A 27688-nucleotide genomic window follows, 5' to 3' on the forward strand; every position below is an offset into this window, starting at 1 on the left:
AATCTGTGCCAACGCTGTTCCCTGAATGGAGAATGGAGACCTTGTGTTCTGAGGCTCCAGATGGGCAAAAATAACACAACACACACCACTAAGGTTCTCCAGGGGAATAGAGGGTGAAAGTGTGAGACAAACGAGGAAGACGGCGAGGATAATTCAGAAATGACTCAAATGTAACCAGATATTAATGCGTAAGACACCCTCCTGATGAAGCCAGTTAAAGTTTTTGATGGTTAAACTGTTCAATAATAAATAAGAACATTTTTGTAAAAGTTTAAATAGATTTTTGCTTGTTAAGCCATGTTTTAAAAGCTTTAATCCATAACATTACAAGGGAATTATAAAAACATCAAATTTAATTGCACATTGTGTATGTACAGCACAGTCTTGCACAACAAACCACACACTTGACACAAATTGATCCAGCTGACAAAGGATACAGGCCTGTCTGTGGCAAGGAAATAGTACAAATCATCAAACAGGGGCCATTAACTGCACAGTTTATTTGCCTCGTACTCCGTGTAGTTTGGTTGTCTGGCGCTAAAAGCTTGCAGGGCGGTGAGTATCCTGGTCACGTCTGCACTGGACAGTTTGAGTCTGTGGCGGAGCAGACAAGCGAACAGATCCACGTGTGGGGCCCCTGGGGGCGAGAGGCGGTTAACCCTGTAGCGCAGCTCCACCAGCTGCAGCAGGGCCGAGTCCTGCGATCCCTGAGTGTACGGGTAGTCTATCTGCAGAATCAGGTCCTGGATCGCCTCGGGGTCGAAGTGCACGCCGTATCCGAACAGCTGCATGCTGTTCACCTTCATGTAGCCGATGTTGTTGGACGGCTCGGCCGCCTCCAGAGGCTCGTAGAACAGCGTCACGTTTTTGTTTCCTCCCGTCGCTCCCACAGCGTCCCTGATATTACTCCTCAGGTAAAAATGAACCGTCTCAAAAAAGCTCTTCCATCTGTTTCCAAGAGTCAACGTCCAGTTATAGCAGTCCAAGGGGATATCCAGCTTGGTCCGCTCCCAGTCAGGGTATCCATGCTGACCTATAGGCATGGTCCAGCTCTCTGAATGGCTTCCTCCAAAGGGATTGACAAACAGCGACAGGGCGGGCTCCACGGTGCTGTTTCTGGTGAGGCAAAACTGCACAGTGAGTCCGAGGAGCACATGAACACGGTTGGATTTCACCCGGTTGCTCTTGAGGGTGAGCAGCATCCTTTTCCTCCAGGAGGGATCAAACCAAGTGTTGATGCGCACGTCGTTGCTCACGAATACAGCGTGCAGAGAGATGCGAGGGTCGCGCCGCTGCAGCAGGTAGCGCAGTTCCAGGTCCTGCAGATCTCTGTCACTCTCCAGGCCCAGGTAGGGGTCGGTGGGGTCGGGCACAGCCGGCCGGCAAACTCCCTGGGTCAGAGTGAAGCCGGCGTTACAGCTGGAGCATCGAGTTCGGTTCTCTGTGGAACAAGAGGCACAGCGGGAACCGTCGCCCACTGAGCAGGGAATGAGGCCCTGGCAGGGAGGATGGTTGTAGGGGCAGGAGCAGCTGCGACTCTCATCACTGTATACGCCGACCTGGTTGTTCTCACTGCAGTACAAAATGGAGAGAGCGTAGCTCAACCAGTAGTGCAGAGGCCTGAGGGAGAGACAACAAGTGTTTCAGTGCCAGAATTAGGTTTAGAGACGCCACAGTGCAGTCTTGGCTATTATATAATATCTCATTCGTATTTGTCACTTTTCGTGATCATACAATAAAGGAAATGTTTTGCCCAGGAAGATTAATCCTGCCTCTGCTGTTGTTTTGATCTGCAGCAAAAACAATTCGAGCCAACCTCAGACTCAGCTGGAGTTACAGAAGCAAAATCAGATCAAATTGAATATTTGAATCTGCTGAATTCTCCTTATGTGATTTAGATGGGTGGCAATGATACACAGACACATATAAACATATGCATCTGTACAGGAAGCTTTATTGTCCTCTTTCTCAACTTTATAATAAGTTACAGTGGTTTTAAAAAAATGACTATGGGTAAAAGGATAAATAAAAAATACCAATATTATGCCTCACAGGGATACAAAAATAACAACCCGACTTAACTAGGTGTTCTAAGCCACTATTGAATTCCTTTTTTACAACCACAAGGGGTGTGATAAAGAAGTGTAATTGGAGCGTGGACTGAGGAAGCAGTGCCTGTGCTTGAGTACTACGCTGATGGATTGTGTCATTTAGTTAATTTCCCTGCCAGAAATAGCTATCAACATGGAGTGTTCATGAGAGAGGAATAAATCTGACTGAAGTTATGACCACAGTGATCTCAGATAGGCTGCTGAAATAGAACATCCAGGTGGAAGTGCTGATGAAACAGCAGTAAAAAAAAAAAACAGTAAGAAAAAAAACCCCAAAAGAACAAAAGGATATATAGTTCATAAGCAACATGTATTATAGTCCACATCAGCTTGAACTCCTGGATGTGGTTCTGGTACAATAAATGAGCTATTAGATGGGAGTTCTTAGGGTTGGTTGTGATGCAGGTTAAAGCTGCAGACAGTGAAACGTGTCTGTTTGGCCAAACACCATCCCGTTTGTCTCCCACCGGCTGGAACAGAGAAGCAGCTTTGCTCCTGTCAGCACTTTTCACCTCACTCCACAACTACTTTTCCTCAAGTGCCTTCTAATAAGTACCGTCTCGCTCTGCTGCTTTCTCTCATAGCCTGCCGCATAAATCATTCTCATAATTATAAGTTTTGGGGAGCACCTTGGGTTAACAGGCTGCAGTATAAATATTCCTCCCTCTGGTTCCTGTCTCGCTCCTTACCTCGGCCTCTGCAGGATTATTTTCGGATGTTTTCGGCACCTCTTGCTAAGGCTGAAGAGCTTGTTAGTGGTGCGGCGAGCTTTGGTGAAAAGCTGGTTGCTACTGGTCTCCAGCTGCCTGTAGCGCTGGAGCAGGCTGGCGTCCGTCCTCCACAAGTGTTCCACGACAGATGTGTTTACAGCGTAGTGGGTTGGCAGTTTCCCAACAAAGCTTTGGAACTCCTCTGGTAGGAAGGAGAACATGAATAAGTAAACTCTGCCCGTGGCTATAAGCCGCAGGGTAACAATATCCAAAAAACAAGAAAAAACAACCCATGAACAACTCTCAATTCCTCTTTGTTTGTCCCAGAAAATCAAATAGCTCACGAGGAGAAATAAAAAGCTTGCCAAGAAAGTATGTTGTACAATTTTGATTTTACTCTGGATCTGAACTCGTCACGTCAGAGAACAAACTCTTTTCTTTTAAAACATGTTATTCACACCTGTTGTCTGTCTGTCTGCATGTACAGCAGCGTCTACCCTCAAAGAAACCAGTCTCTAATTAGACATGAGTGACACTGAAAGTGAAATTGCTGTTCCTGCCATTAACAACGTGAAAGTAAGACAGGTTGCCATGGCAGCAGTAATCCATCTATCCGTCCAGTTATACCTGCTTATCCATTAGAGGTAGCAGGGAGGCTGAAGCCCCATCCCAGCTTGGCATTAGCCAAGAGGTGTGGTACAAACTGGACAAGTCACCAGTCCGTCAAAGCACAAAGGGACAGGCAGCCACTTACATTCACACCTACTGCTCATTTAAAATCACCAACTAAGCTAATATGTGCTGCAGACTGAAGCTGGTGACAGTGCAAACCCCTGCACCACCTTCAGAACAGTAATCATCGTGTCAAACCGTATGTCAGAAAAGTTTGTTGATGATTTGGGCAAACTTTAGCAACCTGTCAGTGCAACATTTGCATACAAAACCCCCAGTCTCTCACTCAGAAAGAGGTTGAATTCAAACTGTAAAACGGGCAAATCAGAAGAGGTCAACATCAGCACCACATAGGTAAAAGATGCACAACTGTGTGAGGTAACATCCAGTTTATCCAGCTGGTTTGTGCCACCATACTTGCAGCAAATATCTGCGTAAACTGTTGTGTAAATGGCAGTCGAGGCTACTAATCTTCTCCGTGGTGGTATTGTGTGTTTATGGTAATCACAGCCGTGTCTCAAAAACAATGCAATAATGCATCATTACGTGCCTGGACACAGGCCAGGTTTGCTGTAATTGCTAGTTCATTTATTTGTGTTGATTTTTTTTTTAATACCCCTGAGGGGCATAAATATAAGAGGAGTTAATGAGGAAAATACAGTCTGGATGTACACATGAGACCTTTGAGTCGGTGTCACACAATCGGAGCTTTGAACAGGAGCAGAGTTACAATTGGCCTTTGGATTTCATATAATCTCCTTCCCTTTTTGTTTGGACACATTTCTGCAGAGGCTGTTCTGTCATCGTTAGAGAATTAAATTATTATTATTGTAAGTTAATGACATGACTTTAGAGTAGCAGTTTGTCCCTTTTGGGGCAATAATTAGCTTTGCTTAGCAGAAACAGTGTAAACAAGGGCAAACAGGCAGTGAAATTTGTCTACCAGGATCTGTTCTTGCAGTTGTTTATTAAATTTGCAGCATCAAATTGCATCAAATGTTCTCATTATCTATTTTGTTTGATTAATAAAGAACTGAATAATTATTTGTCAGTTTAAATCGCAATAGTTTCAGTCGGAGTTGTTGCCTCAGAATTAGATTTTTGAATGAGAAAAAGACTTGATTGAAATTTTCCATTTCTGTGTTTTCAGCCAGACTCTGCCTGGAGCCAGTTGTGGATCGGCTAGAGTCGTCTTATTATGTATTTAATGCAGCACATCTGAAGGATTTGGGGACACATGTGAACATTACTCACTGGTGGAAGCCATGAACCAATGTATTGTTTTAAAAAATATATATTTGTTGGCATTTTTGCCTTTATTGGACAGTTGTAGTGGAGAGAGACAGAAAATGTGGGGAAAGAGAGCAGAGGATCAACATGCCGTAAAGGTCCATGTTGGCCAGGAACTGAATCAGGGACTCACTGCTTGAAGGCATTTGCACCCATGTGCTTCACTCCCCGACCACTCAGCTATGGGGAACTGTTACTGTTGCTGCCGCTTGGATTAAAGCGCCGTCATACTTTTTTGAGTTTCTCTCCCCATTCCATGCAGCCGACCCAGAGGGAGTGTGTGTGGTCAGATAAATACATGATTTAAAGTAAAGATAATGATATTATAATAATATATTAGACAAGGCTTTTTTTCTATAACTTTAATAATGCTAATATGTAGAGGTGCCGAGAAATTATTGGATCCAATGGTCCATGGCTGCCTGAAAACTCCCCCAAGTGCTAAAGTTATAGTTCAACCACAAGTGCAAAACACAGAAATGGAAAATAAGAATGCTCAGTAAATTTCTAACTTTTTTGTTGAAAAGTCTAATTCCGAAGCAAAAAACCTGAAAGTAAACGATCAAAAATTAAACTGAGAGATGATTATGCATTTGTGAAGTAATCAAACAAAAAATAGTTTTAATAAAAGTTTTAATCCCATTTTATATTTAATTCATTCTGGTTGATGCAAATTGCACAAATAACTGCACAGAGCTCCACAGACTCTACCTGGACCTCCGAAGCTCACAAATGAACAATTTTCTGTTATTACGGTTTGTTTTTTGTATGGAATAAACCAGCTGAATATGGCGTTTGATATTTCCTGAACATGTTTTAGTTGTGTGCTTCTTCATGGCACTTCAGTGAGAACAGACGGACCTGTTAAAAACTAAAAGCAGCCCTCAGCACATTCAGGGCATCAGCGCTATCATCTGATTTGACACGATGACTGACGGGTCTCTTGATTCGGCGCCAGGCAGCCGCCAGTGTTGGACGGCCAACAATGCATTTAGAACAAAAACAAGGATGGCTTCAGCTCTTAAATTCAAGTTTAAATGAATTTGTTTTTGAGAAAAAAAAAATGACCTGTGTCCTGCGGTCCAGCTTAGTGAGGTGGATTTTAAAAGCCAATGTTCCATCTGTGTTTTTTCATTTTTTATGTTTTTTGAAAGCACTATTCAGGCTGACATTTTCAAGTCCCATTTCAGAGGGTCATAGTGAATTAATTTCTGACTCACCAGACTCTTCAAACTCCTGGTTGGTCAGCCTCCAGGCGTCTCTGATGCGCAGCAGGTTGTTCTCCAGAGTGTCCAGGTCTGAGTGGGGGCAGTTACATTGAGGGAAATCCATGCTGCACTCACACCAGCAGTCACTGTTCTGGCAAACAAACCGGCCCTCGGATTTACAGCCAATGTAGTCGAGAGCTGCCTGAATGAAGCGGGTCTGTAAATATCCCGGTAGGATGACCTGCAGCCCTGTGGAGCATCAAAGACAAAATATATTTGTAGAAAAAAATACTTCCAAACATACGAAAGCGTAAATCCGATCATATTTCATGTTCTTTTTGAAGTCACTGAACCCCATTAAAAAGTCAAGAACAAATATGTCCTTTTAACACAACCATTGTCTGTATATCTTGTTCCTCTGTGTAATCCACTGTTGTCTAAAAGCTATTAAGCTCACATACATCATCCTGCAGCTGTAATTACTCACAAGAAAACCAAACGTGTATTAATCTGCTGTTGAGAATAGTCCCTCAGAAACGGACTATTTACTCCTCTTTTATGGATTTCAACTGTTTTAGCAAATTACTGGCCATAAAATTATATATTTTTCATCGTTTTTAACCCTCTGAGCCTCAATATCTACCAGTGGGTTTAAAAGGCATGTTATCTTTATAAAATCACACTTTTTAAGAGCCAGAAAATGACTTTATTCTATGTGTCTTGTTAAAAAAAGACCATATGCACACCTGGATTCTGTAAAAAACTAAAAAATGTGCGCTTCTTTCCGCAACTGTGAAGCCATTTGTGACTCAGCAAAAGTTACTTGACAAAAATGCAGGGACTTTAGGGCTGAACTGCAGGCTGTGTTTACACAGCATTTTATAGACAAGTATGAAAGCAAATGAAAAATAGAAGTAGTAGATTTTTCTAACTGTATAATGCCAGTAGGAACTTGGAAAAGTCTTGTACATGTTGATGTCAGACTTTTTACATTTTTGTATCATAAAGAACCAAAGAAACTCCGCATTATTTTTTTTTTTTATGATTTATGGTATTATATCTTTGTTATGCTGCACAAAAGACATTTTTGATTCTTCTCTGGTTATGCTGTTTCTATAAAGGTGCAGGACTTTATAACTGCAGTGAAAAATGAGCCAACAATGAATAAAAATATGAGACAAGCAAAAAAGTGCCTGGGAATTTTAGAGACTTCTGTTTGTTTAGAGACAGACTAAAGTGCTGCTGGTTTGGGGCTTTTCTTGGTCTTTCTTCACAATAAGAAGGTAATATTTTAACGTCAGATGTTTCTTGAAAAGCCACAGTTTTGACTTTTGGCAAAATAAAGTTTCTTCAATCTTTGCACAGATGAGAAGATGATAAATATTAAGGCTACTGGCAGCAGCTGTTCCACTTAGATTCCTTGAGTCAGGGGGAAACAGCAAGCCTGTCTAAAGGTGAAAAACCGACCACCTACCAGCAGCTCTAATTAACATTCTGCAGCCTGTTTATATAATTCATACTAAAACCAGTGGAAAGAACAAGTTGTGGTTTTAGCAGCCAGACGGGCATGAGAAGAGTATCGGCCGTCTCATCTAATTCTGCACGAGAAAGAGAAAATGTTTTCCAGAATGTCAACTAAATAAAAGACAGAGCACAAAAACGTGTCCCGGTTTAGAGTTACCTTGCAGCTGAACTTTGTTTTCTGGACTGTGGACCAGCACAGAGCTCACAGTGTCCAGATTGTCATAGTTGCTGCATCCCAGCGGCCCAGTTCTGGTTTCAGTCACCTGCAAGCATATCGAGAAAGCACAGCAGCGTGACTGCTCTGTCTTGTGTTTTTTCATTATGCAAGTTCAGTGAGAGACAGTTTCTTCCCTCCCCAAGCCTGTTCCTGTAGAGAAAAGCCCCGTCTCAGTTCAGACACCCGTCACTCCTCCTCTTGCATGTTTTGATTCTTTTTCCTTGTGGCGTTTGAAAAGAAAAAGTGTCATCAAAGGCATCTTCTGCCTCAAAACGACTTGGAATGCGATGAATCACTGTGAAGTAATACTGAAAAGGTCTTCAATTAGAACGCTTTCTCCAGTCAGACAGAATAATTAGTTCTGATGTGAGAAGAAATCAACTCCCCTCCCACTGAAAAACTTTTAACTGATTCACTTCATAATTTCTAAAGGTGATTAATCCTGATGCTGAAGTTATACATCCACAGAAATACATAGCTTACACTGTATTAGCATATGTTTTTTTTTTTTTTGCTCAGAATCTTTCCTATTTCTCACTGAATCCTCGATACCATATGTGATTTTAATAAATGGCCACACATCGCAGGTGCTGCTTTCCATCGCTCATAAAACGAGAGGTGTTCATCTGCCCCTGCCCTTCCCTTTTTCTTGCTCTGATCTTCAATCTGTCCGAACTCCACACCCGCTGCAAAGTGGCAAATGAATGGAAGTCGGCCCGGCTGGAAATTAATGGAATGATATCTTTAATCCATCAAGCTGATGCATAACCGGAGGAACACGTTCTCATTTGGGGGGGCACTTGTCTTCATCAGTGGCTACTCGCTTTAGCATCTACGTTTGCCCCTCGGGCTGATTAATGCGCACCCTCTAATAGCCACTTCAGATGATAAAATGCATGATTGGTGTTTTATACTACAGGACGCACAACTGCTGCTGCTCTTTAAAGCTCGCTTCCGAGGAGGTGATGTCCTAGAAACCTTATATTTTACTGCTTCTTCTTCTGCTGCTTGAAAATAGTCAGTTAATTGGTGCGCTATAGGTTGTTGCCTATAAAAATTTATCAGATCGTGATAAGAATCATATGAATTGCTGGTTCCCTCTTCTTTCTGCGTACTAAGAGATTTTTTTTGCCATAATAAAATACACGTGAGAGAAAAAGGGAAAAACCAGATTTGACAGTCTCGCTGCTCCCCTGCAGTCACAACAGGTGAATCTGCTCATGTCAGGCCACTTCTGTAAATAAGCATTTGTTCTTAATCCCACCTGATTAAAGAAGTTATGGGTAGAAAGTCCCTGAGCTGGTATTAAGGGATTTGTTAAAATAAGTTGTCTTCAAGTTCTCAGTGTCATGAATTAAAACTTTGCTCTACATGTATGTCAGCAGTAGAGAGCATCATTCGCAGTTTTTCACTTTATTTAAATATTTTTCTTTTATATTACTTTATCCTTCTGTCTCCACTAGAATGAAGAAAGAATCACTGTCCATTTTACTGCACTGCATTTATTTTAAAGCTGTGGTTACTCATTTATTTAATTATTTGTAATCCATACGATCAATTGAAGACACACTTTTTACAGATTACATTAGCTTAGATGTTTGTGCAGTAAAATTGGTTTCTTGGAGTGAAGATACCTTATACGAACTCTTCATGCTGCCCTTTGGTTGAAAGTAACTGTAACCACTGACATCATGTATAATGTCACATGGAGTACGTCTCTGCATCACCTCAGCAAAATGAGAAGTTCAACCACTGAAAGTCGCAAATACAACATTTTAACCGATAAGTTGTTTTAGCCTCTTGTCAGACACCAGAGGGATTTACTAAGAAACAAGTTTAATATAGTCAAGCTCTCTTTGCATTAGCTGGGTTAACATAACCTTAAACTCCAGTCAGAGATAATAGGTTTCACATTGGTGCTTATCAGTTTTCTTTGTTAATGCTTGCTCTGTGCAAACTCATTTTTCTGCACAAAATGGACTAATAGCATGCTAATAGCAAAATAGGTTGTTATAATGGGGAGCTATGAAAATGTTAAAATTCCCTGTTATTGCAAATGCAAGAGAACAAAGGCCTTTTCGGTAAAAAAACCAAAAAAAACAAACGTTAATCATGACCGTTCATATGTGTATTTTACCACTTAGTGTACTTGATGTAAGCTGTTTATTTCTAACATGACAGCTGCACATCACAGCTCTTAAATTCTAAACTTCCTTTACTAAACATGATATTAAATACATAGATTTAGCCCTTTGCCCTGATATTATAGACTGAATAATCTCTGATAAATATAATAGACTACTCAAGTTTATAATCTGTGTTCTATTAGCTACAAAACCAGTCATGCAAAACAGTCTTGGCAGTAAACCAGGATCAGACAAAAGCAAATTTATACATTTTCTCCATCATCAACTGGACACAAATATGTTCCCATGGCAACACAACAAATCCAGTTTGCGCTACTGTAGCTGCACGGCTTTGTTCAGTGATATTACTAACATGATACATTGAAAAACAACTTTGTAAAGGATGACTGATTTACATCCAAAAGCCTGAACAAAAACTCCTCTGGTGCAGGTTAGCTGTGCAGCATCAGTTACCATGGTGACGTAGTGGCTTGAAAGAGAGCTACCTTCTTGACAGAAAACTGACTTTACGCTCCACATACTTGACCATCTCACTTCATAGTACACCCCTCTGCTGATTAGTTCAGTGCAGCTTAGCTTAAGATATAAATGTGTAAACTTTTGTGAATGTGGATATGCTACATGTGGTTAAATCAGTTTGATTTTTTACAATTCAATCGGCCAGTTCAGCCCTTAGTTCCCATAAGACCAGTGATGTGGAAATTCATACAGGTTTGGTTGAAAAGATGTAGAACATATTTGGGGATTTTATTTGTTGTGGCTTGGCCTGGTTGTTGTTATTCAGATTACTTTATTACATATAAAGACAAAAAAAAAATTGAGCCATGTGTTTTAGGGTCATTTTCAGAAACTACAAGCTTTTCCATTTGGGCATGCCATTTTTATATTTTATATAATATCACATTTTGAAAGCAGGACTTGTATCTCTGAACTCATAGGTATGTAACAGCATGCTGAAGAACATTGGATCAAAGTAGCAGCACTGCAATGAAAAGCAAACTTAATACAACTTCAACATAGTTATGTGCGTACGCATCAAGTCTGAAGTGATTTTCCTTCCCTGAATAAGCCCTTGGTGAATGTTCAGTAAGTTTAATAGAACCAAAAGCCGAGCCAGCCCAGCTCGATGCTTTATATCAGCCCATTCCCACGTGTGAATGCTGGAGGCTAACAAACCGTGAGGCAGGAGGGCAACACAGCTACCTTCAGGCACAGAGTATAGAGCTTTCTCATTTCCCACCAGGCTACCGATGCTGTATTTACAGTTTTCTTCCTTCCACGTACCCGTATGGCAGAGGATGCAATCTGGAGGTGGTGCAATCTGCGCAGGGTGCTCTCTCTGTCTGTGAAGTAGGAAGCAGCCAGCTGGTGGAGGGCTTCCAGGGTCACCGTCCCCGTTGTATTTGACTTCCTGCTGCTGCCTCGGCTGCCCTCGGGCCCCGAGGCCGAAGACTCCTGGCTCAGCTTCCTTTTGTCCACAAATATCGTCAAAGATTCCTCCCCTGGTGACAGTCAGGCAGAGAGAGTGAGAGGTTCATTAGCTCTGACGGAGCAGCACTAATCACCTTTCATTAGTATCTTTTCAGATATTGGATAGAAAAGCGCAGCGGTGATTAAGTGCTGTGAGGGAACTGATGGTTTGGATGATTGGAGGAAAAGGCACAGACAAGGTCTCTGCATCTATTAAACTCCTTATGAATAAAAAGGGCTTATTCACGATCATTGATCAAGTTTGCTTAATTATTTTAATTAACCTAATTAAAATGGCCAAAATTACATTCCAAACAAAGCAGATCTGAGGTCAGCGCTGCCTCTCTTAGACACCACACTAATGCCATTGTCAGCTGCGAAAACATGCAAGCTTCATTAAGTGTGTACAGACTTCTAAGATTTTGTTTGAAGTGCTCTTAAGCAAAACTGTCAACATTGAAAATCAGCACGTCTTTTTTTTTTTTTTAAAGAAGTGATGTCACTTTTCTCCAGCTTGCCTCTTCTTCTTTTTGCAAAAGCTGATTTTTCCAATTTTCTAAGTATAACCTCAGAACCCCATGTTCTCCAGTGAATCGCTACACTCACTGTTGGGTAAAAGGGTTATAAAAAAAAAAGGCCTGTTACTAAAAGGCTGAGTTATCAGTGGAATACATCAAGTGTCTGAGGTTTTCAATCAGAGGAGGGATGAGTGTGTCCGCAGCAGATGCTCTTTATCAAACCTTAACAACCTGAAATCGTCCCTTAACTTTAACTGCATGTCAAGGCCATTTTGTCAATACAGATCTTATTGGCTCAATTCCCAAACTTGTTTGTCATCACCAGCTCTTCCATATAGGATGACATTTGTGGCTACAGATCAACCTCTGTCCTGTACCGAGGACAGGAATATAGCGTCAGTGTATAAATACACGAGTAAACATTCCCACCTCCACATGTCAAACAAAGACCAGCAATAAGTTTGACTGTTAGTCTTTCTTATTTCCCTACAGATGTGTTTTTCTCAGAAGCCACTTTAACCCATCCAAGGCTTCCAGTTTGACTACAATAAAATCAATCCGTCACCTAATTCCATGTTATTATTATTTCTGATTGCTGCTCAAATACCTGTGCTAACCTGCGAAGATGTGTGACATGATAATAGGTACAAGTCCTGATGAAATGTGAAATGTGTGATTTCTTTCAAAATGACAGAGCTTTTTTTGTCAGCGTTTATGTGGCTCCCTATGATTTTATCTGCCACTGTTTTGGTTAATTCAGTTAATTTCAGTTTTATTTATTTAACGCCAATTTGCAACATAAATAATTTTTTCTGGCACTTCACATAGTAAAAGCGTTATTATATAATAGAGAGAAACCCAAAAAATCCAGTGTTTCCCTTTGACTAAACTCTACAGTGAAGAAGAAACTTCCAGCAGAACCAGGTTTAGCGACGACAGATGTCTGCCTCGACTGGTTAGGGTGAGGTGATTTTGTGTGTTTTCCATTTTTCTGTCTATGGACAACATTGTTTTCTTTAACCCTTTAAACTGCACTCTTTGAAATACTTTGATATTCAAAATTTCAACCCCAGAGTGTTATTGGAGAATGTAAGACTTTTTTACTTTTGTGACATTTTTCAAAATTTCTAATTGTCATGTTGAAATTCAAGGTCAATGAAGTTGCCCGTTAGTGGTAAAGAAAAAAAAAATCGAAGAAATGTATATATCATCACCAAGCACAACTACTCTACCGTAAAATGTGTGAGTTTCGGCAACTAGCCATGGTTAGTTTTTGATGTTTCGACTGCAAATATGGAAGAGGACCGAGCTGCAAGTCCATCTTTTTCCAACTTCAGACAAAAGAGAAAGTTTGATACGTTCCAAGCTTCTCCTAGTGCAACGGAGTGTGATCTTCGCTGATTGGCTGAGTGAAAACCACATGCTTCTCGACCTCACTGAGAGGCGGGAGCAACGCCATATTTAATGCATGCGGAAGTTAAATGTGATCACTTGCCCCGTGAAGGGTTAAACTCTGACCACTGTTGTTTCCCAAACTTATCCAAGCAATGCTGGAGTCTATTTTCAACTTAAATACAATCACAGAAAAACAGTCAGGCTCATACCACATAGGTGCAAATCCATTTTAGCCATAAGTCCTGAGTTTGAGTCGTGGCCGACCCAAACCTTTGCTCCATCCCACTCCCCTGCTTTCTTCCCCCACATTTCCGGTCTTTCGTTACTGCCACTGTTTAACAAAAAATGAAAATGCCAAAAGACGATAAAAAATAAAAAGAGTCATTCCGAGCTGACATCCCTGTCGGCAGGATGACATTTGCCCTGTTCGGAACATCCGCTCGCCCACTATATGATGAATCAGCCGTTTTGTAAAGACGGAATTCTCAACTGTAAATTTCACCCACTATATTGCGCGCTACAAAAATGCCATAAAACCCACCAGATGTTGAGAGCAGAACATCCATTGACTTAGAGCATTGTGGCCTGTCTCTCTGATGTCAGAAGGAGAAGAAGACAAAGAAGGTTCGGCATCAACGTCAGCTGCTAGAGAAAGTCATTTTCTTAACTGGTGAGCATTCAGATGACTCAACCGTGCAGTGGCTCATCTCCTCTGCCTGAGCAGCAGGATTTCAAGAATTATGAATAAAATGCGTATGAAAACCATATGTGAAAGCGTAGTTACTCAGTCTGAACCGTACGTAGTAGTGATATTTCATATGTGAAATATTTGCACCTGATCTACAACAACAGTGGGGCTATACAATTAGCAGAATTATTAAAGATTAGTCTATAATTGGATAGTTGCAGCTGCAGTGTGCATCATGCTTGTTCAGGTGGCTACAGTGCAGCCAAAGTATGTGGTAAATAAAGTTCCAAGTGCACAGTTTTGGTTTGTTATGAAGTTTTTCTTCAGTGTTGAGGAAAGACGTGCCACTTATTCCAAAACAGCCACACTGTGGTGTCCCTGCACCTCAAATGTGCTGCAGGTGTTCTGATGTTTGTTTATGCGACAGAGATAATAACCAGTGCATAATTGTATAGCGGCATTAAATTTAAAAACTACATAGCGGGTGAGTGGACAATCCAAACAGTTATTCTTTGTCACTGCTTTCAAAAACTGTTTCAAAAATGAGTGGAAGAAAACGGAATGGGTTTTCAGAAGGAAACCAGAGATTTCTGCGTCCAAGTTACACGTTTTGTTGACATATCTGTGCATTGGGAAATCTTTCATTTAATGTTTTGCGGGTCTACAAACACTCACACAACTTCTGTTTTTATTTCTGACTGAGACAATATAGAATTCCAGAATTCTGCTAAACGTCCATATCAAATTAACTGAAACACGGGTATTAGGTATTTGAGGCAATGATACCCTCAAAAGGAGCAGCCTCCAAAAACACATTAAAACCTCTGCATGCAACAAAAATCGATTTCAGATCAGCTCCATCATTCTAGCACTGACCGTCCAGTAACAGCAACAATTCTAAAGTTCGTGTTCAGGCCAGCTCGAAGAGTTTCACTCTGTTATTACAATGTTTGAGTTGCATTTGGGCAGACTGTGTCCACTGACAAAGAAGACAATTACATCTTTGTGATTAATTTCTTGGATATTGACAGCCAAAACTAGTATGTTTTCTGTTGGAGTTTGGCCAGTTATTGTATTTCTGGGAATAAGATAATAGCAATCCAAAGCTCAAAGTAATCTTAAATTGCATGAAACATCGGCAACAGTTTTAGCTAAATTAGCATTTGAATAGTTCCATCCAAGCAGTTTTTTTTCCCCACTAACAACATACATTTTTGAAACCCACACTTCCATTTCTTCTAATAATGCATACTTTGTGACAATAATTTAATAAAGAAAGAAAAGATGAGCCAGTCACATAGAAATTATAGTGTTGTTCTACAGCGATCGAGCTCCGTTTGTGGAACCCTGCTGTTCTGACAGCAAACAAAACAGAACAGAAACATTTAATCTGTCTCTCCAATTTGCTTGTTGTACACTAAACCAGAGCGATTTGATGCTTTCTGTGGGCCAAAAAACACTGATCCAGAAAAATTATTATATGCTTTGTTGCCTAGAAAGCAACAGACGGAAAAATCAGAGCCCCATATGCTGGAAAAAGGAAGACACAAAATCACATTAGAAGCTCTGTGAATCAGGCTTTGCTTTGAAGCTCAGCGTGCTCTACTGTACCTCCCAGAGTGGCAGAGAGGAGGAAGTGGGTGCCATATTTCTTGATTAGACTCTCTGTAATCGTCTGGAGGGTTGGCCGCCTCCCCAGCTGGCGGATGGTGTGCATGAAGTCGGGGTCGAGGGGCAGAGCCAAACCGCCGCTGCCACCAAAACTGTCCCGCTTCTCCACCGCCAGGCTGTTGACCTTCCATCGACCAAACTCCCTGGAAATGCAACAACAAAACACACCCACAGAGAGACATTTACTCACTTTGTTGAGGCCTTTAGTTGCGTTCAAGGGCTCCGGGCTGCTGTTTAACAAGCGGCGGTGAAAGGAATAGGCGAATGTGTATGGTGTACTGACACACATACATAGTTAACACACTATAGATGAAGCTGTGATTCTCTGAGGAGCTCTAATCATATGTGCCTGATGTGCAAGAAAAACACTTACAGCTATCTTCTTGTATTTATTTAATTAAGGTTATGGTCGGTCATTTTCATTTGCACTTCTTCTTGAAATGACATCAACAACATGTGAACCACGGGGAGCCATGATATCGCCTGGCTTCTCTTAATAAGACATGAGCTCCCTCGAAAATAAGATTAATAAAGCTTTGGGGGGTCTCTATCACAGAGACAACTTTGTATTTCTACCATGCATGTCTATTTTTCTGTATCTTCACACTTATGTGTATGTATGTATAATGTAGAATCATTCTGTTACTGATGTATGTTTAATGCACAGGGGTGGTTAATCACTGATTCACTTTAATAAGATAACAGCATGCCTGCTGTTCTTGACGTCACCACTGAAACATGGTGGTGCATCACTCATTCACTTTTACTCAAAGATCATAAACTTTCTTGATGCCAACAGTTCATATTATTTTTATTAGGATTAATGATAAAAAGCCAAATCTATTCATTTATAAATTTCTGATAAAAAAAAAAGAACAGTGTGCCCACCCAAAATTGTGATATATTTAGCAGCATTAATAGAATAAAAGTCGATATTTGATACAAATTTTGCAATGTTTTTTTTTTTTTTGTCCAAGTCATCCAGGGATTGACTGACCTTTACACTTGACCTCTTTTTATTCTCTTCACTGGGTTCAGCCAAGTTTGCCTTAGTACCACTTGGATTAGCAGTCATGTTCGAACCATTTACTCAGCATTTTAACCTCCGTTTCAACTGTGCTTGAATGATAACTAGTTTTTATGCTCTCTTAATCACAGCTGGTTCTTTTTTTATAGCAGCCCGAAGCCTCAGGCTGTCACCAGCTGCCTGTTAGCTTAGCAGTCACTTTGTTATTTATTTCTTTTTCTTTTTTTTTAGACAGATTTGAAAGAAAATATGATATAATGTTTTAAATACTGCTGGTGAGCATGATTTTTACTTTTGCATATAGACTTAAGCTAACCAGCTGCAGGGGGCAGCTGCAAATTTAAGGATACAAACACGAGATTGGTGTTTATCGCATGGAGCTACCAGCACTCTAATTAAATATCATTAAATAAAACTGACTGAAAATATCATTGAGGAGCTTTTACATTTGGGAGAGGGAGAGTTTTTCACATCCTGACCCCAGTATTTGTAGAATCTATCACAGCTTGGATCACAGCTTGTGGTGTTCAGGCTCATTGAAAGGATGTCCTGTGCAGAACTTGATGCAATAAATCAGCAAAGATCAGCATCACACCGATTTTTTTTTTTTTTTTACCCTATTTGTGCCTTTATTTTCCTCCTAAATATGTGGATAGAATTTACCAAACCATAATCTATATTCTTTCACCCTTGTGGAAAGAGTACCTAGTGTGGTTGAGAATCACTGCTGGGGTTGTTTGTACAGCTTTAAGCAACTGCTGCACGGGTGAACCAAAAACTTATTGGGATGCAAGGCTGTGACTCCCACAGGCGCAAAATATAGTCCCACATCATCAGCTGCCATCATTTGTCATCTTGTGCCCTTTGGACACGAGTCTCGCAGAACTCTGGATACTCACAAACCGCCTCTCTGCTGCTGCTGCTTCCCTCCTTAGCACCAGTTAATGTCTACCTCTCCCACAGTGCTGCCTGCCGCTCTGTGTACCTCCCCCTCCTTCTGGGAGGCCATCAAATCACTGCCACGAGAAAAATGATCGGCAGAGAAATAATTGGGGAACCGGGACAGTGTGGAGTGTGTCATTACAGCCAATCATCATAACGAGAGGACAGGCTGAGAGTCCGTCTCTCATGGACAGATGGCTATTGCAGCTCCAGCCCAGGGTTTAGCCTACAGCTATTCCATCAGCATGTGGCACGCAAGAGAACTGTTAAAAAAAAAAAAAAAGAAAAAGCTGATGCAAACCCTAAGGCCTACTGTACGTATAGAAAGCAATACAAATAGAAAGAAACGGTGACGAAAACAACTTTGCCAAATGGAAAAAAAGACTATAAAAGGAGGAGCAGCTGGGAGCCAATCGACAGCTTAATCACATGCTGTGCTCTGACTGACAGACGTGATGTTTACTGTAGTGTTACTGCTATTAAAGAGGTCAGAGGGGATGAATAGCACTAAGGGCCCAAGGCTATTTAAGTAGAAATACCTATAGAATAATATGGAGTATCTACAAGCCTATGGGAACTGTGTAAAATGTAGTCATGACATATTTTTAAGGAATAATTGCCTTCAGTGTTTCCACAGCTTCTGTTCCTCCCCTTATCTCCAAGACACGAAATAATAAGTCACATCAGGCGGACGAACTGTAAAAGTGTTTTAAATGGACTTCGCTGTCAGTTATCAGCTTATTACGGCAAGTTTCTTGTTTTATTTTTACCTCAGCTGGGTCTTATTTTGGAGTCATCTTTAAAATCCTGAAGCCCTAATCCTCAGACCAGCCTTCAGAGTTCAAAATGTATTTTTAAGGACACAGATCTGTCTGCTGTGGGGCTAAAGGACCCTCAAGTGGTGAGATATCAACCAGCCAATACAGACCATGGTAACCCTCCATACACCGAGCTGCCTCTTTGTCACTTTCAATGATTTTCACTAATTATGGAAAACAAGAGGCCTTCAAGTCAGGGCACTCTTGGCAAATTGATGCTTCAGGCCCATTGAAGAGACACAGGTGTCAGAGAGAGATAAACACCACAGCCCCAAAGATTCCTGAAGGAAGATAATGGAGGAATAGAGTTATACACCTATAGATACACACGAGAATGTTTTCTCTCACTTTGTTGAGCGCCAGAAACGTCTTCAATTAAACCTCACAAGACTGCAGGAAGAAAATATCAACACACATCGACTTCCGACAAAATCGTGAGCACAAATCCAAGCCCATCTGAGTGCATGTGTGCACCTTACACACCGAAAAACACTCTTCAGCACACACCCAACAGTTGCGTCAGAGCGGAAATATATTAGCTGAATGAAAGCTTGCAAGGAATATTTAGACAAAGGCAGCCAGCAGCTGCAAAGTGCATCTCGGGGACGGTGCAGGAGGTCACGGAGGAGATGTGTACCTGGGATTAACTCCTCCTGCAGGGGTCATTTTTGAAAGATCAGCAATTACGTGAACCATCACATGCACAACTGGAGATGGGATTACATGCTTGCTGGTATTCAGATCACAGGCTTCAGGAGCAAAGGGCACACTTTGCATCGCTGCAGCGGTTCAGCACTTCAGATCTGCTCATCAGCTTGCAACTAATTTGGTGCAGGTGTGATACCTGTGAGGGCATCCCTGAGAGGAGGCTGGTTTTCATTCCAAACACTTCAGCAGCTGCTCTCACTGATAAGTGCTCATCAGTAAAAAGATCCTGTCTGAGTGAACACTCACAGCCCCAACCTGAAACTCGTCTGAGACTCACACATGCACACATTACAGGTAGTGTAAAACACACACACAGACACACACACACACACACACACACACACACACACGTCTCACCTATAGATCTTGTATCTGGTGCTGAAGCCCTGCTGGTACCTCTCCGCAGCCTCCGTGAACTCCAGGGACTGCTGGAAGGGCCCTTTATCCGACAGCAGCCAGCCCAGGGAGCCGGGGGCGCCGTCGCTCTGTCCGGCGGCTGAAGCTCCAGAGGCGGCGGCGGCCCTGGAGGTCCAGCAGCAGCAGAGCCAGAGGCTGAGAGCCGCCCCCTCCCATAGCAGAGACAGCCGCTTATGACTGATTCTCTGACAGCTCATGCTTCTTCACCCAGCGACACCTCATCCTCTCCGGACTGGGAGGAGGACAAATATTAGGGGTGAAAAAGTGGCGCGTCGTGCAGATTTGGAGGGTGGTCGAGAATTCATGTTAAACCCTCTCATATAGATATGAGAATGAACACACAAACACTACGATCAAGTGTTTAAATATACTGATAAAAAAAAGAAAAGCACACGGAGCCTACCTGATCTGATTTGGCAATAAGAACCAAAAGGATGCGCTCTTAAGAATAACTCTTCCGATCTTGCCAGAGCTGCGAATAATAATAGTAATTGGGAGGGAAAAAGCTCTGCGATTCAGTGATCCGATAATGAATCAAGTCCGTCTTCTTTCACTCGCAACTTGATCGCTCTCTCTCTGCCGCTCAACTTTATTTCGGGAGACGATCCTCCAGCATCCGCGCATCCATCCGCGCCACGACGAGGAGAAGTTGCAGCAGCGGAGGCGCAGAGGAGTTCATTCTGAGGACGTCCGTTTTCCAAGATATTTCCATAGGTTTTTTTTCTTAATGCAGAAAGGTAGATTTCACCATCCTGATCGGAGCCACTCGTTTTGTGTGATCCCTAAAGTGGCTGCGTAAAACCGAGAAAAAAGAGAGGAAAATCTGTGTAAATGTTGCGTTCAGGCTCTTATTTCCCCCCTTTTAGCTGCGTGAGCTGGTGGATGAATGTGCGCCTGCTTCAACAAAGAGAGCTTTTCTTCCCCAGTTGTTTTTTTCTAAGTGAGATAGCAAGAGGGCGAGCAAGTGCATCATGATGAGGGCAATATATACAGTGAGTATGATCAGTGAGCGGACTCAAGTTCTTCAGGGGTGATGCTGGTTGCATTAGGACCGCTTCTATCATTCACCCCTCATAATACATCCTCATTATTTGCCATCACAGCTTGTACCTCTCTGAGTTGCTCAGTGAAAAGTGTTAAACGCAGTCTGGTAATAGGCTAATTATCTCCCTGTGTTTTTTTCCTTCTCTCTCCTCTCTTTTATTGTCCTGTGCCACAGCTCCACAGCCTGCAGCCTGCATCGCTAAACGGCCCACGCCAGCCTCTCCTGATGACACGCACGTTTTGCTGGAGTTACCTGAGAATAATTACAGGCCATTAAGAGGGAAACAGGTTTCTTGGGGTAATGCGATTCAAGTTCAGGAGTGCACTCAGTCTGCTGCCCCCAAGCTTCACAATTTGCACAGAAACTACCTCGCTTCTGTCTAAAAGGATGCTTAAGTTCCAAATTATGCAAAAGAAATCATTGACCTGTAACTTGTAAATAATATACTTGGAATACTCAAAGCATTTTTTTATGGAGAGTTCTCATTAATGATGGTACTTATTTCAGACAGTGATGGCTAAGACAGGTGCAGGGACAGACGCAGATTTTTAGTTTAGTTTTTTAAAGTTTAACCCCCTAGGCCTACCTTCCCTGCAGCTACATCACTACTACTTGATGCACATGCGGAAGCGGAGTGATGTGAGAGGAATCCTTCAAATTATGGCGCATGAGAAAGCAGGGACGTGGTGTGTTGAGGGATCCACAGGTACAGGAGATGAATCTCTAATTAGACTCTTGTGTCTGTTCTTCAGGGGCTGCAGGAATGAAAAACAGCTAAGATTCACAATGAGAAGTGCGTTTATGTCGGTGTTATTATATTTGCAAAGAGAGACTTTTGTCTCCTCTTGTCATTATGTTTCCCATTTACATTCAAAACCCGATTGACACAGACCTCCCTGTGTTAAATGGGCTGTGAGCAGAATGTCTGCTATCCATGATGGGGTTGAATCAATAGTCTGCTTCCATCGATTCCCTTTTGCTCTAATGTTATTTGGCAAACGCCCCTCAGAATGTCAGGATGTTGTTTTTTCCCCTTTTTGAAGCTTAAATTAAGACAATTTGTCAATTCTGCAATGAGGAGTCACATCTTCAAAGCTCAGATATCTGCAGTCACCGTCGGTGCTGTTGACAGACGTCTGTGTCGACTCAATCAACTGATGCTCTTTGAAATTTAAAGCAGGAGGCAGTTTTCTTGTAATCTGCCAACAGGAGGATTCGCCTCCCCAGGCAGCTGATCTTAGCATCGAGGACATCTGTAATAATGGTGATGCCAGTGTTTGCTAGTGCAACAAAAGAAATGCATTAAATATTCCAGGTCGTAATTTGTGTATAGAAAGGAAAGGAGAAATGGAGGAAGCTAAATGAGCTTTTCCCTTTGGGCTGAACACTGTTATAGTCTCTTGAAATCTGGGTCTTTGTTGTCTGTGTGCTGTAATTGAAAAGTTCCAGCCTCCTCCCACCCTGCATCTTTTTTCCTGCTTCCTTCCACTCTCCTTTCTCTATCCTAGTTTCCCAGTCGGACATACACCACGACTTCCCTTCCACCAACCCCAACCAGCAGCCTCTTCTTTCTCCTCCTTCAGCTTCTTTGCTTTTTCTCTCTATTTGGATTCTCTGTCATCTCTCGTTTGACTCATTGTCTTCCCCTACCTCTTCCCCTCCCCGACCGCCTGCTGAGCTTTAGGATGAATGCAGCCGATTTTGATCATTTGCGCCTCAGCCATCCGCCGAACCGAGTTCCTCCAAGCAGATGAGAATAAAAGGGTGGAGAGACTCAGAATTGTCCAGGAAGATGATGTGAAAGGGCTTGACATGCAGCGGTGTTAATATGCCTGAAAACAAATGCCTCCAGCCTGGTAATATGTGATGTGCCAAAGTAATCACAAGTCAAGAATGACATTGTGATTTCCTCCCGCATTAGAAAGTGCACGGAAAGAAAGGTTCAAATGCACCTTAGATGACACAAAGGCTTTGGCATGAAGCTGGAACGTGTGCATGTGGAGCTTCACATCATCGCTGTTGAAATGACACAAAATTGTTAATTCTACTAAGGCATATCCAAAGAGTTCTGCATACTTCTCTCTGTTTCAATAGATAACAGCCTCCCGCCTGCCAAGAAAAAAAAATTCACTGAGTAATTACTTCTTCTGCACCTTTATTGTGAAAGAATGGATTGTGGTTGATGAGCACAGTGCGAGGCAGATCATGGACACACAGTGTGCTGCACGCTCATTGTTCTTTGAAAGTCTCTCCAAAGTGGAACGGCAATGTAAGTTGGCAGGTGGTGAATGTGAAAGTGCAAACGGAATGGAATGGATGATGATGAGGTCCTGGCTTTGCTAATTCCATTTAACTCTGGAGTGAAGACAGCGATTGGACCCAAACCTCTCTAGTGTGAGTAATTGGGCAGGCATTGCAGAAAAGATGTTTGGAAACAAAACAGCAAGTGCCCCCTCCACCACCACCACGCTTCTATGGGAATGTGAGGGGGCCGAGGCGCCGTTAGCAGTCGCTCTGGCACATTAAACATGATCTCAACGCCTAGATTTATTATTAGAAATGAATGCAGCTTTGATTAGCTCCCCTGTATTGCCTTTTGACTTTTAGCTAAATGGTCTGTCAGTTGTGTTATATCTCTTACTGTAAGCCGAGGCAGTAAACAACGAATGAAAAGTGCAGACGGATGTGAAAGAGGGATTGTGCCATTTCCTGACATACCCATTGTCTACCTGGTCAAGCACTCCTCGACTCTCTTGGTTATTCAGGTCAGGGAACATACATGTCCGAGGCTTTGTCAAAAGCTTTGGCTTCTGTGGCCCAGCTGCTATTTTTGCTTCTTCCCCATACATGCCCTTTCATTCTTGAGTCACACTGGAGCATTGCAGGGCTGACCTAGAATACTGAAAGCCTGTCGCACAACAAGACGTGAACATCTGTGCAGAGAAAAGGTAACTAAACTGCAACACCATTCAGGAAGTAAAAGTGCTTCTTATGTTCATTGAATAACCTCCTGATAGGAGCGCTAATGAATGCACTTGACGATGATTGGTGCCTTTGAACATTGCGCATATATGAAAAAGTACACTTGTTAGGTAATTATGTGAGTGCTAGAGTTCAATCTGTTCCTTATAAGGCCTCTAATAAAGTGGTGGCACTTTTCATAAGACCATTATATTATTTTTCAGCATATGTTTCTCAGGTTAAAAAAAAACAAACCGGCTAAGCTGCATATGTGATTCAACTTTATTCAGAGGAAATGTGCTTATTTACAAATCACTAGCTAGTGAGTAAATATCCTTAATTTCTATTAACTTCAGCTTATTTTGTGTCATTTGTGTGAATGCTTACCTTTTTGTTGAGCTAAATATGAAGAGTTGTCTCAGGGAAGCAAAGTTTGGGAACCACTTGTCTTCTTGCCACTGTCTGTCCATTAAACATGTAACAGTTTCTTAGCTTAGCTTAGGTTAATGTAAAGACAAGAAGCGAGGGAAAGAACTAGCCTTTCTCTGTTTGCTGTATGCAAATTGTTAAATTGTCGTATTTTGCAGTGTGCCGGGGCAGAATTAGCTGGGTTGGGATTTTAGAAAAATAGCTCGACTAAAGTGCAGTGCCCACTTATGCTTTAAATATCCCAGAGATGTGGATTTCTCAAAGATAAACATGATCCAATAATCGGAAGGGACCAGATTTGCTTACATTTTGTGGCATAACTTCACTGTGTATTTAACATGAGTTTAAGGTAAGATAAGACAAAACTTTATTAATCCCGAAGGAAATTCTTGTTCTGTATGTTGTCTATTTCCACATAATGCAGTGTCTAATAGAACAGCAATAAGATATAAGTATGATACATCAGTTAAAACAAAAACAAATAAAAGTAAGCTAAAATAAAACTAGCAGAGAAAAATTATGACCCGGAAATAGTACAATATTGCACATGAAATTGAAATATTGCACGATACTAAAATGGATACTGCAAAGAAAAATAGTAATATTGCAGTGATTTTGATGTGATTGTTCAGATCTAAGTGTCGGATGTGTCAGCTGCGATTCCTGCAGAAGAAGGAGGAGTGACATAGTATGATGGCGGCTGGTAGAAAAAGACCTCCTGTGATGCACCTCGGTGGCCTCAGTCTGCGGCTGAAGCTGCTCTGATTGCCACCAGTGAGGCGTGCAGGGGATGAGAGGTATTGTCCACAATACAGAGTAGTTTCCTGTGCAACCCTAAGCTCCTTCTCCCGCTGTTTCTGTTGCTTTGGGAGTGTAACATTATGCTTGCTTCAATCAAACTGGATGCCGTTTCATCATACTTGCTAACTGATGGTATTTTTATCCAATAGCTGTATAATTTCAATATTTCTCCTGTGTCACTGCACTAATACAGAAACATAAATCACAATGATGAAGTTAAAACTCAAATGCAAATAAATTAACCACAAAAAAACTAAATTATATTTATTTTTTATGATATTATAAAAATACAATATACAACCAGCCAGACAAGAATTCCTCTGGTGGAAAAGATCTGTATAGTTCTGTGATGTTGAGAATGCTGTTATGAAGCCCGACATGTTCCAGTGTGTTGCATTGTGAAGCTAAAGTAGTCTGATGGTCTATGACATGTACAGTAAAACCACAATGTGTAGCTTCTGTGTTTCACTTTTTGAGTGATATACAGTACAACAGACATAGCAGGGCGAGCTCTTTTTTCTGTTTCCACTTCTATTTACTAAGCTAACGAGCCACTGCTCCAGCCTGAGCTTGTGCTGACCTCCCCGGAGCCTTAATCAAAATTCTGCTACGGGGCCCTACTAACCCATGAGACATGTAAGCCATATGCCACTTTCACTCAGTGACACCTGACACCCCTGTAGTCCCACTACAATCCTTCCTCCTTTTGGCTCCATCTGCTAGTGTGAGAATAAGAAGGAAGGAAAATTGTTATTAATTTTATCATCTGCACAGTGGCTCAGTGGTTTGCACTGTCGCCTTGTCCCCTGGGCCTGGGATCTTTCTGCATGGAGTTTACATGTTCTCTCTGTGCATGTGTGGGTTTTCGCCGGGTTCTCCAGCTTCCTCCCACAGTCCAAAAATATGCTGAGGTTAATTGGTGATTCTGAATTGTCCCTAGGTGTAAATGTGAGGCTGCTTGTTTGTCTCTCTGTGTAGCCCTGTGATAAACTGCTGACCTGTCCAGGATGTCCCCTACCTTCGCCCTAAGTCAGCTGGGATAGGCTCCAGCCTGTAAGGAGCGACATTTCATCCATATATCATATTGTGCTCGAAAGCACACATTTCCTTTTGCGCAGGCACATATGAACATGCATTGTGGTTATCTTTTCCAAGCTGCAGGTTATAAACAACTCTTAGCATTTATCACTTACTCATCCTGTAGCCTCGGGCGCTGTAGGGGCGTCCCGATAGATGCTCGGGAAGTCGGGGATCTTCTCAGCTCTTGATCTTCTGTTGTGTGTATCAAAGGTTGTGAAGCTGCAGTCAGTGCATTTGTTGGTTTTGTCTTGTCAGGATTTTTTCTGTCTACCTCTTTGTTGTGTCCCTTCTTCTGTTCCTGCAAAGGATGGTCTTTGCTTGGTAGATGTGTCTTTCCATGTGTCTGTACCAGGTGAGTTCTCCAGCAGATGTAGTAATATTTGTTCTTTTGTATATTCTGAGAGGTGGGATGTTCTTCTGTAACACTTGCTCTCAAGTGCCTCTATCCTTTATGTGATTATTCCCAGTGAGTGTCCAGCTGTCACATCTAAAACCAAGACACTATCAGTGTCTTGATGTACTTGATCTTCAGAGGGAAGCTGATGCCTTGCTTCTGCAAATGGTGGTAAGTCTCATTATGACTGAGACTGCTGTGTCAATCTTTGCTTTGGTTTCTTTTGTAGAACCACCTTCATCTCTCACAAAAGACCCAGGGTCAGCCTTTCCATTTTCCAAATTTTGGCCATTGAACCCTAATGATTGTTGGCTGCAGCTGTTGACTAGAATCCTGCTTATTTCCATTCCATAGACACCAAATGTCCCCCAAAATATGATGTTAAGCTCCTGTTTTCTGTTTTGCTGTTTTCCATAATGTTATCAGCAAAATGGGGGTTGGTTATGAATCTTCCTCCTGTGGAAATCAAGGTGTGGAAGTCTAATAGCGTTCTGCTGCTAGCTTTAAGACAAAACTAAAGACAAAACTGAGGTAATGGTTTTTGGAGCCAAGGAGGGGCGATTAAAAGTGAGCTTAGAGCTTCAGTCTCTACAGCTAAAAACCACAGACCAGGCCAGAAATCTTGGTGTGGTGATGGACTCAGAACTCAGCTTTGAAAAACACATCAAAGCAATTACAAAGTTGGCTTATTATCACTTAAAAAATATCTCAAGAATTAAAGGACTGATGTCTCAGCAGGACCTGGAAAAGCTCGTCCATGCGTTCATCTTCAGTCGGCTTGATTACTGTAACAGTATCTTTACAGGTTTACCTAAAAAAAACACTCAGACAATTGCAGCTGATCCAAAACTCTGCTGCTCGAGTCCTCACTAAGACCAAGAAAGTAGATCACATCACTCCAGTTCTGAAGTCTTTACACTGGCTTCCTGTCACTCAGAGGGTAGATTTTAAAGGCCTGCTGCTGGTCTACAAAGCTTTAAATGGTTTAGGACCAAAATACATCAGAGACCTCCTGACTCAGTATATACCAACCAGACCACTCAGGTCATCTGGATCAGGTCTTTTATTAGTTCCCAGAGTGAAAACCAAACATGGAGAAGCTGCATTCAGCTTCTATGCTCCGTATATTTGGAACAAACTCCCAGAAAACTGTAGATCAGCTGAAACTCTCAGCACATTTAAGTCCAGTCTGAAGACCTACCTGTTCTCAGCTGCTTTTGACTAAGTTCTTCTAACAGTTATTTTAAATCTTATTTTATGACAAACTCTGCAGTGTAACTTTTAAAATGTCCTTGCTTCTCAAATTCTGTTTTTGATTCTTTTACTCTTCTGCATCCTTAAATTTTAATGACCTTTTAATGATTTTATAAATGTTTTCTTTCTTTTTATAATTGTGTTTTCATCTGCTGTTTTAATGTCCTTGTGAAGCACTTTGAATCACCTTG

At 41.7% G+C, this 27688-nt stretch overlaps 1 protein-coding gene across 3 annotated transcripts; it reads right to left on the reverse strand.

Moving 5' to 3' along the window:
* Positions 1-276: 276 nt before the first annotated feature.
* Positions 277-27140, reverse strand: LOC111587499 (BMP/retinoic acid-inducible neural-specific protein 3). Of its 3 annotated transcripts, XM_055014014.1 has the most exons (9): positions 25963-27140; positions 19937-20324; positions 19474-19765; positions 15562-15764; positions 11164-11381; positions 7673-7778; positions 6004-6240; positions 2801-3023; positions 277-1620 (listed from the first exon to the last, which is right to left on the reverse strand). In XM_055014014.1, exons 3-9 carry the CDS (start codon positions 19728-19730, stop codon positions 486-488), a joined length of 2379 nt encoding a protein of 792 aa, XP_054869989.1. In that variant the 5' UTR covers positions 19731-19765; positions 19937-20324; positions 25963-27140; the 3' UTR covers positions 277-485. The 3 variants fall into 3 exon arrangements, with proteins under 3 accessions (XP_054869989.1, XP_023153246.1, XP_054869990.1); XM_023297478.3 differs by lacking the exon at positions 25963-27140 and having other exon boundaries at positions 19937-21025; XM_055014015.1 differs by lacking the exons at positions 19474-19765; positions 19937-20324 and having other exon boundaries at positions 25963-27139.
* Positions 27141-27688: the final 548 nt, after the last annotated feature.

This window comes from Amphiprion ocellaris, chromosome 10, assembly GCF_022539595.1.
Source record: "Amphiprion ocellaris isolate individual 3 ecotype Okinawa chromosome 10, ASM2253959v1, whole genome shotgun sequence".
Taxonomy (NCBI): domain Eukaryota; kingdom Metazoa; phylum Chordata; class Actinopteri; family Pomacentridae; genus Amphiprion; species Amphiprion ocellaris.

Excerpts from the sequence above, each read along its gene's own strand:
- LOC111587499 (XM_055014014.1), bottom strand. The coding sequence starts at position 19,730 with ATGAGCTGTCAGAGAATCAGTCATAAGCGGCTGTCTCTGCTATGGGAG. Across the intron at positions 11,382-15,561 it reads CCTCTCTGCCACTCTGGGAG|GGGAGGAATCTTTGACGATA; the intron begins GTACAGTAGAGC and ends GACTGTCACCAG. Across the intron at positions 6,241-7,672 it reads AAACAAAGTTCAGCTGCAAG|GGCTGCAGGTCATCCTACCG; the intron begins GTAACTCTAAAC and ends GATGCTCCACAG.